At 41.1% G+C, this 17,307-nt stretch overlaps 1 protein-coding gene across 11 annotated transcripts in view; it reads right to left on the reverse strand.

Annotated features, from left to right (window-relative positions):
- Positions 1–17,307, reverse strand: part of neb (nebulin) — a 355,138-nt gene that overhangs the window by 309,432 nt on the left and 28,399 nt on the right. For all 11 annotated transcript variants that reach the window (XM_072258677.1, XM_072258676.1, XM_072258675.1 and 8 more), the window contains exons 6-14: positions 17,240–17,269; positions 14,312–14,341; positions 14,090–14,218; positions 11,686–11,793; positions 5,987–6,091; positions 5,775–5,879; positions 2,861–2,965; positions 2,253–2,357; positions 777–878 (exon numbers count right to left, since the gene is read on the reverse strand). In XM_072258677.1, coding sequence (XP_072114778.1) covers positions 777–878; positions 2,253–2,357; positions 2,861–2,965; positions 5,775–5,879; positions 5,987–6,091; positions 11,686–11,793; positions 14,090–14,218; positions 14,312–14,341; positions 17,240–17,269 — 819 coding nt within the window. The remainder of the gene's footprint in view (positions 1–776; positions 879–2,252; positions 2,358–2,860; positions 2,966–5,774; positions 5,880–5,986; positions 6,092–11,685; positions 11,794–14,089; positions 14,219–14,311; positions 14,342–17,239; positions 17,270–17,307) is intronic.

Genomic DNA, 17,307 nt, shown 5'->3' on the forward strand with positions numbered 1-17,307 from the left:
ACCTGGCATCTCTGGGCAACACCTGGTAAAGTATTCCAAGTGAAACTTCAAAGGAGGACACTGCATATGGCTCACCATGTTCATAAAATGCTCTGAATGTTGGCTACCTACTCCTGCTTTATAGGTCTTTCCGCTTGGCCCCATGAATGTCCAAAGGTGCAACAGGGTGTTAGATATACACAGATAGTACTGTCCCTCTACAAACACCTAGACAGGAACTGGGTGTGTGAGATCAGATATCAATGGTCAAAACTAGACCGGTTCTGATTCTCTTTTCATTCCAACGCACCATTTTGAGCTCACTGTCACATCCAGCTGGCTTGATTATTATCTTGTGGTGTACCTATTGAACCTACCCCTCATAAACACCTCCCTGCCCCCCCCCCCACACCCACATTGCCCACCTCAGCACGCCTGCAAATATGGCCTGGGTAATTCTATGAAATAAACGTCAACAGACGTTCATTTAAATTTGCACTTAAAGAAAAATAGTGAAACTGAATACGGAAATAAAATTGCTTTTTAACTTATTACCATCTCTTTGTTGTCCCACAAGGTCAAGACCTAATCTATAGTTAAACCAATCCTGTCTTTAATTGCAAACTGTAAGTCTTCACTTTCCAGCAAGGGTAAGCAGTTCACGAACGAGTTGCTTGAGCTGTTTAGTTAAGATTTTTTGTAGCATTACTAACTTTGTGTCATCCAAAGTCAGCTGCATGGTTGAATCTGACACTTATAATTTTAAATTTCTGGGCAGTTTTGACAAGGACACTTACTGTACTCAAATTGTCGGAATTCATGCGTGCAACCGCAACATCATAGCAAGGTGTCTGGCTCCATTTGCCTTTATTTTTATTGTAGTCTTCATGATATTTAAGCTGTAAGAAAATGGAATATTATATTAATTTGATATATTTTGAAAGCATCAGTTAATTTTGCTGCAAGGTATCATGAAAGCATTTTTCAATAACTATAAATTCAGTTGTAAAAGTCAGATTTAATGTGAATCAAAATCACCGCTGTTGTTCATTTGGTGAGAGATGTGACCAGACCTGCTGAGTATCTACAGCATTTTGTGTTTTTTTTTTCCAGATTTTCAGCAATAGCATTGTAATATCCCTAACAGAAGCTAAAACTTCAGCGACCAGATGAGCACAAGAGATTCTGCAGATGATGGAAATGCAGAGTAACACACACAAAAGATAAATACTCAGCAGATCAGGTAGCGTTTATAGAGGGGAATAAAGACCCAGCATTTCGGGCTGAGATCCTTCATCAGGGCTCCACGGTCTCCAATGATGGTGCTCGACCTGCTGATCTCCTTCAGCATTTTGTGTGTGTTACTACAGGCAAGTTGAATGTTAATTAAATGCAAAGAGTGATCAATTTGCACCCTTCTTATTATTGAATGTCACAATATAATTAACGTAAAAGACACTGAAGTCACTATCGGTGTAATTTTCCTCACAGCATTTTCAAAGCGATCCTATGTTATATTGTACTTGGCAACAGGGTGGCAGGGTGTCTCTACCAAAGAGGGTGTAAGGCACTCCTTCAGTCCACTAGCCTGCAGGTCACCCTTGGGCAAGGTGTAGCACCTGATCGGGATCGCATGAAGCTACGGGAGCAGGTGCTGGGTGAGCAGCTGGTGTTTATTACAACTCTTAAGTATCAGAGTTGTAATGTACATGCATATATTGATAATAAAATGAACCTTTGAACCTCTGAGGTCCTAGTTATGCAACCACTGACACCAGGCAGAGAATCTCTGAAGACAATCCATAATGGCCGGGGTCACCCATCTTGTAAAGACACTGCCCAGAAGGTGGCAATGGCAAACCACTTCTGAAGAAAAATTTGCCAAGAACAATCATGGTCAATAGACCATGATCATCCACATCATACGACATGGCACATAATGATGATGACTTGGCAATAGTGGCCCTATGCCGATCACCAGTACTAGAGAACTACGTTTCTACAACTCTTGCAATATTGTGTGCTGTATAACTTTCATTCACAACGTTGATGTCCACTTAGGTCACTCCCTAAAATTCCACCCTCCACTCTCCTTCTCCCTACTGAAAACCCTACCCTTTAAATATAATTCAGCCCCGCCCCATCCTGACACCCTTTCTGCATAATGTCCGCTGTTTTGACGGGCTGTGCCTCTGGTGAAGTGACTTCAAGCATCTACCCGCCTTCAAGAGGAAATAAGAATGAAAGCGCTGGATGCTGGTGCTGCTACTCACATCACTGCGTTGATTGAAAACCTTTTTGGCGAGTTCTACATCTGGCGGCTCTGCCAGCGGAGTGTACTTTGACATTCGATCGCTGTGTCCTTTCTTGTATTGGCTCTAGGCAGGAAAAAAACATTCAATTAGTAAAAGATAATGATAAATTGAGGGCAGTGGTTAGCACAAGGTGTCTGGCACAGAAGCATTCATACCAGGTTCCTGATGCAGCAGTGTGCTAACATCTCTTTTTTAAGCACAGCTGGGTACATAGCTCTGCAGCTTCAGATAGGAGAGCAAAGAGCGCTTTCAGATAGCCACGCTCTGCGGGGCACTACTAAGTGCGGTACTGCTGTACTGCATGTCAAATTTCATCCCTGTGGACCAGAAATCTGTTAACACAATTCCCTAACAAATGGCCGAGTGGTTGAATATTTTGTTCAGTGGCATTAGAGCAAACCTTTGCAAATTTCATGTGCTAAATGACTGTAGGAAGCTATTAATTTTCATTGCTCTTTCTTTACTAATGACTGTATTTGCAAATGAAGCACATTTCAATACTTGTGATCAGAGTAACAGAAACCGCCTACACCTGAAATACCAAGTACATTTACCCAATTACTTACATCACTCAGTGTTTTCTGAGCGTTGGCAACTCGTCTCAGCTCTGGACTGTCAGTGTAAGGGAAGAAGAAAGGCTTTTCCTCTTCCCAGTCTTCTTTGTACAATTTCTTCCAGAGAAAATCAAACAATTAAAATCACATCAGTTAAATGTTTGAGGTTTCACAGAAAATGGCAGAACCAGTTGTGATATATTTGCTAGTGTTACAAATATTTGTTTTACACAAAATATTCAAAATTCTGGAACTGAGAAAAATACCCTCATTTTAGTCTGAAATCTTTATAATGTATTTTGCAACAGGTTGAACTATGGCACAACACACTGAACTGAGAAGAATGTAGAATTCATGCTGTTTTTTTCTTCACATGACTTGATTATATTATTAGGAAGCAGTTAAAATAAAACAATTCCAGCCTACAAAGGAGATTATTCTATCTCACTCCAGCATCGTTCTCCTAGCATCATTGCAAGAAAGACCCCAGACAGACCTTGGGAGAAGGTTATCTGGGAAGGTCTTCAATTTCTGATTGGTGAGCATTGGTCTCCAGCAGAAATCTTATTGGTCTGTGACCTGATTGGAACACAAGAGCTCAGGACCCACAATACCATGTTCAAGAACAATTACTACCCCTCAACCATCAGGCTGCTGAATAAAAGGGGATAACCACACTCAATGGCTCCATCATTGAAATGTTCCTACAACCAATGGCCTCACTTTGATCACTCCAACCTGATGGCATGAACATTGATTTCTCTAACTTCTGCTAATGCCCCTCCTCCCCTTCTTGCCCCATCCCTATTTTATTTATTTATTCATTTATTTATTATTTCCCCCCTTTTTTTCTCTCTCTCTTTCCCCCTCACAATCCCTTCATCCTGCTCTCCATCATCTTCCTCTGGTGCTCCCCTCCCCCTTTCTTTACCCCGTGTCTCCAGCTATGTTTCCCTTTAGCAAATCAACTTTCCAGCTCTTGGCTCCATCCCTCCCCCTCCTGTGTCTTGTCCTATCATTTCAGATCTCTCCCTCCCCCTCCCTCTTTCAAATCTCTTACTATCTCTTCTTTCAGTTCATCCTGACGAAGGGTCTCGGCCCGAAACGTCAACTGCCCCTCTTCCTATAGATGCTGCCTGGCCTGTTGTGTTCCACCAGCATTTTGTGTGCGTTGCCTCACTTTAAGGATTCTTTCTCTCATTATCTCATGTTCTCATTACTTATTACTATTTATTTATATTTGCATTTGCACAGTTTGTCTTCTGCACTCTGGTTGATCTTCAACTGATCCGGTTCTAATTACTACTCTAAAGATTGCTGAGTACACCCACAGGAAAATGAATCTGTGGGAACATATATGTATTTTGATAATAAAATTTACTTTGAATTTTGAGAGCAACGGGTAAAGCTAGGTTTTCTGAATAAAAAATTACAGTGTGAGATGAGGCCTAATGGCAGCTATGACAAACAACATAGCAAACAAGTTGCATCTCGGCAAAAAAAAATTAAGAATCTAGAATCTTTAACCTATAAGTTATTTCTATAAGTTTTTCTGCTCTAATTTCATTTCCTGCATCTACAATTTTCAGAAGTGATGTCTACAAAAGAACAAGACATATTTTGGATCAAAGTCACTATAATATCAAGTGTAATTATCATTCAACCATACATGAATACAGTCAAACGAAGCAGTGTTCCTTTGGGGCCATGGTGCAAAACACATTACCAGCAGTGCAAAGCACATTGCACATAGCATTATTAAAACACATATAGTTAGAAAGATAAAAAGTTAATATAGCCCAAATCCCTGAGTGGCATGACTGTAGCACTGAAGTTAAGTTGTCCTGGTCCAGTTTGTTCTTCCACCAAGTGCCTCTTCACCTCTTCACCCCTCCCACCAATGCTAGCAGACTTATGGAGTAACCCCTAATGGAGCAAGTCAACAGACTTTTTGTCCCTCTTCCCTCCGGGAGAAGGTTCAGCAGCTTGAAGACTCGTATGGCCAGATTTGGGAACAGCTTCTTTCCAACTGTGATAAGACTGCTGAACGGATCCTGACCCGGATCTGGGCCGTACCCTCCAAATATCCGGACCTGCCTCTCGGTTTTTTTGCACTACCTTACTTCCCATTTTTCTATTTTCTATTTATGATTTTTAATATTTACTAATTTTAACTATTTTTAATATTTAATATTTGTAATCCAGGGAGTGCGAAGTGCAGATTCAAATATCGCTGTGATGATTGTACATTCTAGTACTAAATATTTGGTGACAATAAAGTATAAGTCTCGGTGTAATGTGTGAATATATATACCCTTGTCCAAACTGCAAAGTCTGGAGAGGTCCAGGGTTTCAATCAAAGAAAAGGTATATCAGCTACCCCAATTAGTCTCCACAAAGATGGATATCCAGATCCTAACCTTTGCCTGAATCCCTGGACATCAGGTGAAGCCAGATAAGCCATTTTTGAGTGGACAGTGGTGTAAGAAGAAACAGAAGACCTATAGCTTCTAGCATTATAACCCCAGACCTTTCATGGCCTTGCAGGTTTATGAAGTATCTGTACTTCCACAAGCCCATCTCAGAAACTTGCACGGTTCAAACCTCTTTGGAGTCCTAGCCAGATTCCCAACAGAATCTCATAGAATCCCTCATTAATGTTTTTATTTCTCATAATGGTAACTAATATATTGACGGCTTGGTGGCGGGGTGGAGGTGCGTCGCTACAGTCATGGTCATGGATAGAGAAAAGGCTGAGGAAAAAGGTGTGAAGGAGGTATGAAAGACAGATGGAAGACCATGATTGCCCATGTCATACAACACAGCACATAATAATGATAATGTCGTAAAACCAGATAATTAATAGCAAAAGTTCACAAGTGCAAATTTCACTCAATTACTACGACTCAATTTAAGATTCTATTACCGGGCTGAAATTTTCCGCAAATTTCACGGCTCGCACAAGCTCAGGTGCATCAGGTGGCAATTGGAACATGTCCTTTGACTCTTCCCATTTTTGTTTGTATAGCACCTGGAACAAGCAGATGAATCATCATGTCACAGATCTGAGATGGATGTGCAATGAAATTATAATGTTAAACAAAAATATGTATAATAATTAAACACAAGTCATATTACCTTGCTAACCAACTGTGAAACATTTTGAGCATGCTCTATATCCCAGGCTTTTCCATCAACGTGGCACATGGTCTTGGCTTTGTCACCATCTGAACGATACTTAACCTTTTCAATGAAAACAATATAGTATGAAAAGATGTAGCCTTTTCAAAGTATTACACTGAGCTCACTGTAAGGATACAGCCATTCAGACAAATTCTCCAACAAAATATTTCCAAACAAAATGTCTCCAAACAAAACTCCACACAAGTTTTCCAGCACCTATTTCATTAATTCCCATCAATACATCCTTCTAGTCCTTTTCAATTACCTGCATTGATAGAGGACTCAACTTTAATTCTGTACACATACTAGGCTTGGAGTATAGGAATATCAAATAAAAAGTCCATTTGATCTATCTTTTAATTATGCCTTCTAGGTCTTGAGAAGACATTCCAAGTCTACTTAATTTTATAGAAGTCTTTCTACATACTTTTCTAATAATAATACTCTTTTATCTAGCTTCACCCACAAAACCCCAAGTCGAATCATTGCTTTGAATGTGATTATCAGTGGCTCCAGTATTCTACATTTATAGCTAGCAAACCTTAACCACAGTTCTCTACTTTCTGTTTTATATTCAGTGAGGGATTCCTTCCAATTTTACTCTGGCATAATTAAGATAGAACCTCCCTCAATTAATCATTCAAAAATATTAAAAATAAGGTTATGGATACACACGTACACATTCCTCCCATAACAGTAGGAGGGAGAGCCACTGCCAGCATATCTATGGTTCATCCAATTCTTGTCCCTGTTCTCAGCTTGATTACACATCCACATTGAAGGTATTCTGAAAATCTATACCTACTGTACCTACTACGGCAGAATCCTCTACTCATTGTCACTGTGAAAAGTATCCAATAGCCTGAACGAAGGACTATTCATTTTTACATAAAAACATAAGAAATAGGAGCAGGAGTAGGCCATCGGCCCATCGAGCCTGCCCTGCCATTCAATAAGATCATGGCTGATCTGTCTGTAAACTCAACTCCATCTACCTGCCTTTTCCCTATAATGCTTAATTCCCTTGCTATGCAAATACCTGTCTAACTGTATCTTAAATATATCTGGTGAAGAAGCCTCAACTGCTTCCCTGGGCCGAGAATTCCATAGATTCACCACTCTCTGGGAAAAACAGTTTCTCCTTATCTCCATCCTAAATATTTTCCCCTGAATCTTGAGGCAATGTCCCCTAGTTCTAGTCTCACCTAACAATGGAAACAATTTTCCTATTTCTATCTTATCTATCCCTTTCAAAATTTAGTATGTTTCTATAAGATCCCCTCTCATTCATCTGAATTCCAGAGAGCATAGTCCCAGGCGACTCAATCTCTCCTCATAGGTCAACCCCTTCATCCCTGGAATCAACCTGGTGAACCTCCTCTGCACTGCCTCCAAAGCCAATATATCCTTCCTCAAGTATGGAGACCAGAACTGCACACAGTACTCCAGGTGCGGCCTCACCAGTACCCTGTATAGTTGCAGCATAACCTTCCTTCTCTTGAATACAATCCCTCTAGCAATGAAGGCCAACATTCCATTTGCTTTCTTAATAACCTCTTGTACCTGCAAGCCAACTTTTTGCGATTAATGAACAAGCACTCCTAAGTCCCTCTGCACAACAGCATGCTGCATTTTTTCACCATTTAGATAATAATTTGCTCTTCTATTATTCCTTCCAAAGTGGATGATCTCACATTTACCAATGTTGTTTTCCATCTGCCAGACCTTGGCCCACTCACTTAACCTATCTATATCCCTCTGCAGGCTCTCCACATCTTCTGTACAATTTTCTTTTCCACTCAGTTTAGTGTCATTAGCAAATTTTGCTAGGCTACACTCAGTCCCCTTTTCCAAATCATCAGTGTAAATGGTAAACAGCTGCAGGCCCAGCACTGACCCCTGTGGCATCCCACTCACCACTGACTGCCAACCGGAGAAACACCCATTTATACCAACTCTCTGCCTTCTTTTGGTTAACCAATCCACTATCCATGCCAAAATACTTCCTCCGACTCCATGCATCCATATCTTATTTATAAGTCTCTTGTGCGGCACCTTATCAAACACTTTCTAGAAATCCAAGTATATGACATCCACCTGTTCCCCTCTATCCACTGCACTCATTATGTCCTCAAAGGACTCCAGTAAGTTGGTCAAACAGAACCTGCCCTTTCTGAATCCATGCTGCATCTGTCTAATGGAACCACTCCTTTCTAAATGTTTCGCTATTTTTTCCTTAATGACAGCTTCAAGAATTTTCCTGACTACAGATATTGAGCTAACTGGCTTCTAGTTGCCTGTCTTTTGCCTACATCCTTTTTTAAAAAATGGCATGCCATTTGCTGTCTTCCAATCCGCCAGGACCTGCCCAGAGTCTAGAGAGTTTTGATAAATGTTTACCAACACGTCTACTATAAACCCCGCCAATTCCGTCAGCACCCTGGGATGTATCCCATCAGGACCAGAGGACTTGTCTACCTTCAGGCCCTCTAGTTTGCTCATCACTATTTCTTTAGTGACAGTGATCTTATCGAGGTCCTCACTTCCCATTTCATCAAAAACATCCTTCTTATTAGATGTGTCCTCCACCGCGAAGACCGACACAAAATAGTTGCTCAATGCCTCAGCCATTTCCTTATCACCCAATATCAATTTCCTCTTCTCATCTTCCAAGGGACCTACGTTGACATTAGCCACCCTCTTCTGCTTTATATATTTATAAAAACTTCTGCTATATGTTTTTATATTTTGTGCTAATTTACTTTCATACTCTATCTTCCCTTTCCTTATTTCTTATTTAGTTGTTCTTTGTTGCTTTTTAAAGTTTTCCCAATCCTCCAGTCTCCCATTACTCTTTGCGACTTTGTACACATGAGCTTTTAATTTGATACTATCTTTTTATTTCCTTAGTTATCCAAGGCTGGCTCTCCGCACATTTACTGTCCTTACTTTTGACTGGAATATACTTTTGTTGAGCACTGTGAAAAATCTCTTTGAAAGTATTCCACTGTTTCTCAACTGTCCTACCAAATAGCCTGTGCTCCCAATCCACATTAGCCAACTCCTCCCTCATCCCAGTGTAGTCTCCCTTGTTCAAGCATAATACACTAGTTTTCGATCCAACCATTTCATCCTCCAACTGTATGTGAAATTCAATCATACTATGATCACTCTTTCCAAGAAGATCCCTGACTACAAGATCTCTAATATTACCTGTTTCATTGCACATGACTAGATCTAAGGTAGTATTTTCCCTTGTAGGTTCACTTGTAGAATTTTTGTTTGTTTCCATGATCTCTAATTTAATGAATTCACAGGACCTTTATTGTCACTGGCAATCCTTGCAACTGTTGTCCTCTTCTACATGTCCTTGAATTGACAACGTGGTTAAAAAGCAACCACGTTGATTAATCTGAAGAGATGGTTAGGCCAGACCAGACAAAGATTTATAAACAGTGGGCCTTTATTTCAACAAGATTTCCTCAACCAATCTGTCAAATCCTCTTAAGGTCTTATTTATTTCAATTCAGTCACTTCTCGATCTTCTGAACTCCAGCAAATACCAGAAGACATAGGAGCGGACTTAGGCCACTTGGCCCATCAAACCTGCTTCACTATTCCATCTTGGCTGATTTATTATCCCTCTCAATCCTAGTCCTCTGTCTTCTCTCCATAATTTTTGATGCCCTTACTAATCAAGAATCTATCAACCTCCACTTTAAAAATACACAATGACTTGGCCTCCACAAAATTCCACAGATTCACCGCCCTCTGCCTGAACTAATTTCCCCTCAACTCAGTTTTAAATGGAATGCCCCATTATTCTGAGATGGGGGCCTTTGGTCCGAGAATCCCCCACCATACAAAACATCCTCTCCACATCCAGGTGTACCGTTTAAGATGGCATCATGGTTGGCACAGATATTGTGGCTGAAGGCTCTGTTCCTTTGCTATACTGTTCTATGTTCTCTGTTGGATGCACATGCTACAGAGTAAGATAGGCCAGTTTAAACAAACTGAGGGCTTAGGCTGGGTATCTCCGGTGGCTACATCAATGGAAGACCAAACTTTTATCTCTCTAAGCTGTATATGAGTAGACTAGTTCGTCAAAAGTGGTTCATAGAATTGTGGAATCATAGGAAGTCACAGTACAAATGAAGGCTATTCGGTCCTCTGTGTTCATGACAGCCATGAATGGATTTCAGTTCTTTTTCCACTTCTCAGCTCTTGAGCTGACAACTATGTAGTTTGCAGTTCATTAAGTAATTATCCGTTGAGGACCGTCAAATCGCCATCAACTCATGGTGACCATATGGGTTTTTGTGGCAAGATAGGTTAGTTGATTTGCTAGGCCTTTCTTCTCTGCAGATACTGCTGCCTCCCAGGTTGGGACCCAGCCGGATTTGAACTCAGGACCATCGACCTCGAAGCCCAGTGTTGATGCCACTACACCTCCGGCCAGCCCAAGTGATTATCTAGGTATATTTTAAATGGTTTCAGCTTTTGTCACCATTATAGCCCATGAGTTCTCGTCCCCCAGTCTTCATGGAGAAGAAGTATTTTTTAGTTTCCATTTAATCTTTCTACCAATTAACCCAAAATTATGCTCTCAAGTCACGGACTCATTTGAGAATAAAAATAGGTTATTCCTCTTCGAACTGTATCTTACAGATCTACAGCAGATTTTCCATCATTGTCCTTTGTTGCAAGATAACCAACTCCTGCTTAATCAATTTGTCCCCATTAACAATAATTCTCTGGACCTGGCAATATCATCACCCACAGGTTCTCTCCAAGCCGTACACATCACTTTCTCAAGGGCAATTCCAGATGATGAAACATGCTGACTATGTCAGTAACACCTCCAAGAGGATCACAACCTTGTCGGGGTTTGGAGGCTTGCAAGCCTTAACGACCTAGACAGCTATGCTGGCTGGAGTCAGGGCTTTATGCTTTGGCTGTTGGTAGGGTCACCTATGCCAAATGGGTCAAAGAGTAAAGGACAGACTAAGAGAGCTCCACTGGTCCTCCAGGTTTGGAGGTTCAGCTCAGGGCTAACGACCCTGACTGCTCAAAAAAAAAAAATTGCTATGGAAACAGCAATGAAGAATCCTTTTACATCTGAGTGTGATGGTATTCCTGAGTCTCCGCTCAGGACTTGCATGACCGACATAGTGAAAACTGAGCGGAAGCTACTGACATGATGAAGGAAGCGCTGAACACCATTAGTGATGGAGGACTCCACTGCTGCCCTAAACGCCAATGGCACAACAGGCAGTAAGTAAGTATGCCAGTAATACAGGATCATAAAATATGCAAAAATAAATTTTAGAAATCCTTGACAACCTCCTCTGCTATCATGTCTTTCATGGTTTGTGGAGAAATTGATGTTTGATTAAATCAATTTGAGAAAGGTCTTGGGTTGGCATTTGGCCTCAGTGTCAGTGCTGGGCTAAGTAATCTTGGGCTAGTGCTGGAATTAATAGAGGAAATCATGATTAGTTCGAGATGGTGGAGTGGTAGAAGAAAATAGAAGGCATTTAATTCACACAGATTGTCAACATCCATTATTTTTCTACCAAATAAATTGATAATAGGTTTTGAGATCTAAAGTGGATGATGCCACCAAGCAAGACCATTAACCAGCTTCTTACCTCGCTCAGCTGTTGCTGCACCTTGCGAATTCTCCTCAATTCTGGCGTGTCAGTGGTGATGGCATAAGGTTTCCCTTTCTCACTTTCAAATTGTTCCTTGTATTTGTTCTAAAAGAGAGATCACATTTCTTCAAGCCCGAATCGTGAAAGTCATCCTTCATGCACCCTTTATGACAATCACTGTAAACGTACACTGGAGTAATTTACCCATGTGTATCTCTCCCAGTGGCAAATAATCACCATGGACATTACTGCCTGATATTTGCATGACTACAGTGCAGCTGAGTACTGCCGTCAGCACGGGACCAGCATGCCAAAAACTCAGAGCTCGGCACTTCCTTACTGGCCTTTGCTGCTTCAGCCACTGACATATACTGTACATATAATGGCCTTGTCATGATGCCACATTAGCCTATGGAAGACATGTTGAAAGTGGAAAAACGTGGGGAAAAATGTTTCTCCCATGACCAGTGATCAGTAGAAGAATTCTAGGTAGACAGCTAATGCCCATTTACAACATATGCCATCTCCAAAACTTCTGTCAACATTAGAGGAGCTTAGTTTAATATGTCTGAGGCCTAGGGTCACAACTGCAAGTGTCAATGTAAAATAGGTGAGCACAGTCCATTGAAATGGCTTAATTCCGCTTCTATATCTTATTGTCTTAGATATTGTGGAAAGCAAAGTTATCTGTACTAGTTACTGACTGGTCTAATCACTGGTCATTAAATGGATAGTTTTAAAACTCAGAAAAAGAGAAAAGAAGATTCACTGGAGTCCAATATAAATATGTACTGATAGATAATTCAATGTGGTGCTCTTCCTCAAGTTTGGTACATATTATGAAATAACCTGCAAGGTGCCACCGTAGTCACTGTGTAAACATCTCAGTTAGGCTTTTACATTTCCATTTCTCTTGACAATGACTGCCTTGGTAGGATTGCTCATCGGAAAACAGCAATCTCCAAACAGTAAATGCTACCTATCCATGGCAATCTGGGATTGTGTGTCCCCATACTCGTGGAGCAAGTTTTCATAAGATTGGAGAGTTCCCGCCCATAGTTTACAAAGATTACATTTCATGTCATTGATATGAGGCCCAGGCCGAAGGAAGAAGATATACTGGCAGAACTGAGCAGAGAAGGGAAGGACAAGTCAAGGAAGTTGCATAAATTACCAAATGAGGAAGTGAAAAATTCCAAAATTCAGCTTGAAGGGAACTTAGGTGGCCAATGCATGATAAGACCATAATGAATTAGCTGCAAAAACTAAAAAAAAAAGAAAGAATGGGGCTGAAATTGCATTCACTTCTAAGGGTTGAGGAAGGAGATCTTCAACATTATGGTGAGCTTGGGGAAGCATATCAGAATCAGAATCAGATTTATTATCACTGTCTTTTATGAAATGAAATTTGCTGCGATGGCAGTGAAGAATGCCATAGTGAACTGGAAATTATGAAAAGGCCATCAATTTAACTAGATTAGAAGCAGAGAGCGGGGATCACATTAGCATCACAGCACCAACAACCCGGGTTCAACTCCCGCCACTGCCTATAAGGAGTTTGTATGACCAGTAGGTTTCCTCCAAGTGCTCCAGTTTCCTTCCACAGTACAAAGACATACAGATTAGTTGGTTAATTGGTCACATGCTTGTAATTGGGCTCGTTGGGCCAGAGAGGACTGTTACAGTGGTGTATCTTTAAATTAAAAAAAGATGAAGAGCAGCAGAACTGAAAGGGAGTGAATCAGATGATTGGCTGTGTGAACTGGAAGAGGAGGCATCACCGAACTAGAATTTGGAACCAGCTTAATGTCAGATTAAAGCACCCAGAAAATGGGTACAGGCTTAATCTAATTGCTGGGCCCTTTAATGATCAGCACTCCCCGGCTGCGTGGTCCACATCGACACGCACAGTATGTAAGTGTGGCAACTTCTTCATTGAAGCTGGTTTCTACATCATTGGTGAATTCTGAACATAGCTGGTATTAGTGGCAGGGCTTGAGCAAGTCTAGCTCTGAGAAATGTTTCACAGCCGTTTGAACCATATCACCAGGCTGAGCCATCCCTCAAACCTGCAAAATGTTTCAAGTGTTTGCAAGAGGTGCTGGTTCTTCACAACCACTGAATAAATAATTTAAATAATCTAATCTATTTAAATATTTTAAATTAAAACATCCCCAGAATTTCGATGTGATGCCCTCTTCAGTCATTGGCATGGTTCATCTGACAAGGAAATACGACTCATCAACAAGATTCCAGATCAGGGGTTCCCAACCTTTTTATGCCATGGACCCCTACCATTAACTGAGGGGTCTGTGGACCCCAGGCTGGGAACCCCTGCTCCAGAAGGATGGAACATTGAGGGAAAAGATATACTGCCACCAAATTAATACAGGTTTCATACCGGGCTAAATAGGTTCTGCATCTTGAAACTGTGTTCCAGGTAAGGGGTCATGAACTTTGATGTGTCAACCTTCCTTCTCTTTTTCACTACCCTGACCGGCAGCCCGGAATCAGGTTGTCCATGGCGAACCTTAGAGAGTGAATAAAACAGAAATCATTCTTCCTCATGAACGGATTAACCAGTCAAACATTCTGCAGTTACTTGATGTGACATTGTTCTCACCTCATGAATTACTTTCTGTGGCTCTGAAATCTGGTTGGAAAGGAAAATGCTAATTTAGGATTTGAATAAAGGGACACAACTAGTACAGCACATAGAATTGGTTTCATTTCTATGAACCAGGGATGCTCAGAACTCTCTGCTTGATACACCTGTTCCAATCAGAGTAAAAGACTGTGCACTGAATGTTTTATTTGCACTTCCATGCAGGTGACCCTGCAGAGTATGGAGGCTGCTGGACATGTACATCCATATCAGATGCTTAAGTCTTGTTTTAGCATTTCTAAAGGGACAGAATGTACACCTTAGCCAAATACCTTTAAACTCAATTTTTCACAATTCCTGACATTTAATCCTAGAGAACATTCCCTGTCTTAGGTCAGTTAGGATCAGTACTTTATTTTAAGCATGTGAAATGTCAGAATAATAGTACGGAGAATGATTTATTTCAGCTTTTATTTCTTTCATCACAGTGGGTCAGAAGTTTACAATACATACACTGTTAGTATTTGGTGGCATTGTCTTTAAATTGTTTAACTTGGGTCAAATGTTTTGGGTTGCCTTCCACAACCTTCTCACAATAAGTTGCTGGAATTTTGTTCAATTCCTCCAGACATAACTGGTGTAACTGAGTCAGGTTGGTAGGCCTCCTTGCTCACACACACTTTTTCAGTTCTTCCCACAAATTTTCTATTGGATTGAGGTCAGGGCTTTGTGATGGCCACTCCAATACCTTAACTTTGTTGTCCTTAAGCAATTTTTCCACAACTTTGGAGGTATGCTTGGGGTCATTGTCCATTTGGAAGACCCATTTGCGACCGAGCTTTAACTTCCTGTCTGATGTCTTGAGATGTTGCTTCAATATATCCACATAATTTTCCTTCCTCATGATGCCATCTATTTTGTGAAGTGCACCAGTCCCTCCTGCAGCAAAGCACCCCCACAACATGATGCTGCCACCCCCATGCTTCACGGTTGGGATGGTGTTCTTTGGCTTGCAAGCCTCACCCTTTTCCCTCCAAACATAACAATGGTCATTATGTCATAGTCATAGTCATACTTTATTGATCCCGGGGGAAATTGGTTTTCATTACAGTTGCAACATAAATAATAAATAGTAATAGAAATAATAATAGTAATATTACTATTAATAAATAGTAATAGTCATAGAAATAATAAATAGTAATAGAATAGTAATAGAAAATAGTAATAAATAGTTAAATAGTAATATGTAAATTATGCCAGTAAATTATGAAATAAGTCCAGGACCAGCCTATCGGCTCAGGGTGTCTGACCCTCCAAGGGAGGAGTTGTAAAGTTTGCTGGCCACAGGCAGGAATGACCTCCTATGACGCTCTGTGCTGCATCTCGGAGGAATGAGTCTCTGGCTGAATGTACTCCTGTGCCCACCCAGTACATTATGTAGTGGATGGGAAACATTGACCAAGATGGCATGCAACTTGGACAGCATCCTCTTTTCAGACACCACCGTGAGAGAGTCCAGTTCCATCCCCACAACATCACTGGCCTTACGGATAAGTTGTTGATTCTGTTGGTGTCTGCTACCCCTAGCCTGCTGCCCCAGCACACAACAGTTCAATTTTTGTTTCATCAGACCAGAGGACTTTTCTCCAAAAAGTAAGATCTTTGTCCCAATGTGCACTTGCAAACTGTAGTCTGGCTTTTTTATGGCGGTTTTGGAGCAGCGGCTTCTTCCTTGCTGAGCGGCCTTTCAGGTAATGTCGATATAGGACTCGTTTTACTGTGGGTATAGATACTTGTCTACCTGTTTCCTCCGGCATCTTCACAAGGTCCTTTGCTGTTGTTCTGGGATTGATTTGCACTTTTCGCATCAAAGTACGTTCATCTCTAGGAGACAGAATGCGTCTCCTTCCTGAGCGGTATGACGGCTGTGTGGTCCCATGGTGTTTATACTTGTGTACTATTGTTTGTACAGATGAACATGGTACCTTCAGGCATTTGGAAATTGCTCCCAAGGATGAACCAGACTTGACAACATTTTCTGACCCCAATCTGATAGAACAATTGTGGGAAGAACTGAAAAAGCGTGTGCGAGCAAGGAGGTCTACAAACCTGACTCAGTTACACCAGTTCTGTCTGGAGGAATGGAACAAAATTCCAGCAACTTATTGTGAGAAGCTTGTGAAAGGCAACCTAAAACACTTGAACCAAGTTAAACAATTTAAAGGCAATGCTACCATATACTAACAAAGTGTATGTAAACTTCTGACCCACTAGGAAAGTAATGAAAAAAATAAAAGCTCAAACAAATCATTCTCTGTACTATTATCCTGACATTTCACATTCTTAAAATAAAGTAGCGATCCTAACTGACCTAAGTCAGAGAGTGTTTTCTAGGATTAAATGTCGGGAATCGTGAAAAACTGAGTTTAAATGTACTTGGCTAAGGTGTATGTAAACTTCTGACTTCAACTGTACCTGGCCCACTGCTGGAGCCAAGGAATACATCATCCTCCAGGTAGGAGTCTTGCTCAGTGTCCTAGGGTACCATTAGATGCAAATTGTGATTCTCTTTCTTGAGGTATCTATCCCGCAATTACTCTCCAAGCACTCTACATCCCACTGCCCAGGTTTCCAACATCTGTCCACATCCCATCCTTCCAATATTTCCCATGGTTACCACCTACACTCTGATCCCCATCCACCCAACCCCCACCACCACCGTTAACAATTCTCTCCATGATCTCTGAATTTGGCTCCTCAAGGTTCCCCCCATAATGGTGGGAGGTTGTGGGAAAACACCCATTACATGTAACACCTTGGGCCTTGTGTGTGCTCGTATATATCTTCCATGAGCCTAGCCAAATGATCACATTCTATCCTTTGGGCACCCTATACACAAATTCACCACAGAGAATTCCCAATCATCCATGATGCCAACGTTCTTACCTCACGAATGACTGTCTGTGGTTCCGTATACTTGCAGAAAAGAAAAACAATAATTTAGTGACTGGATA

Source organism: Mobula birostris, chromosome 5 (genome assembly GCF_030028105.1).
Source record: "Mobula birostris isolate sMobBir1 chromosome 5, sMobBir1.hap1, whole genome shotgun sequence".
NCBI classification, from domain to species: domain Eukaryota; kingdom Metazoa; phylum Chordata; class Chondrichthyes; order Myliobatiformes; family Myliobatidae; genus Mobula; species Mobula birostris.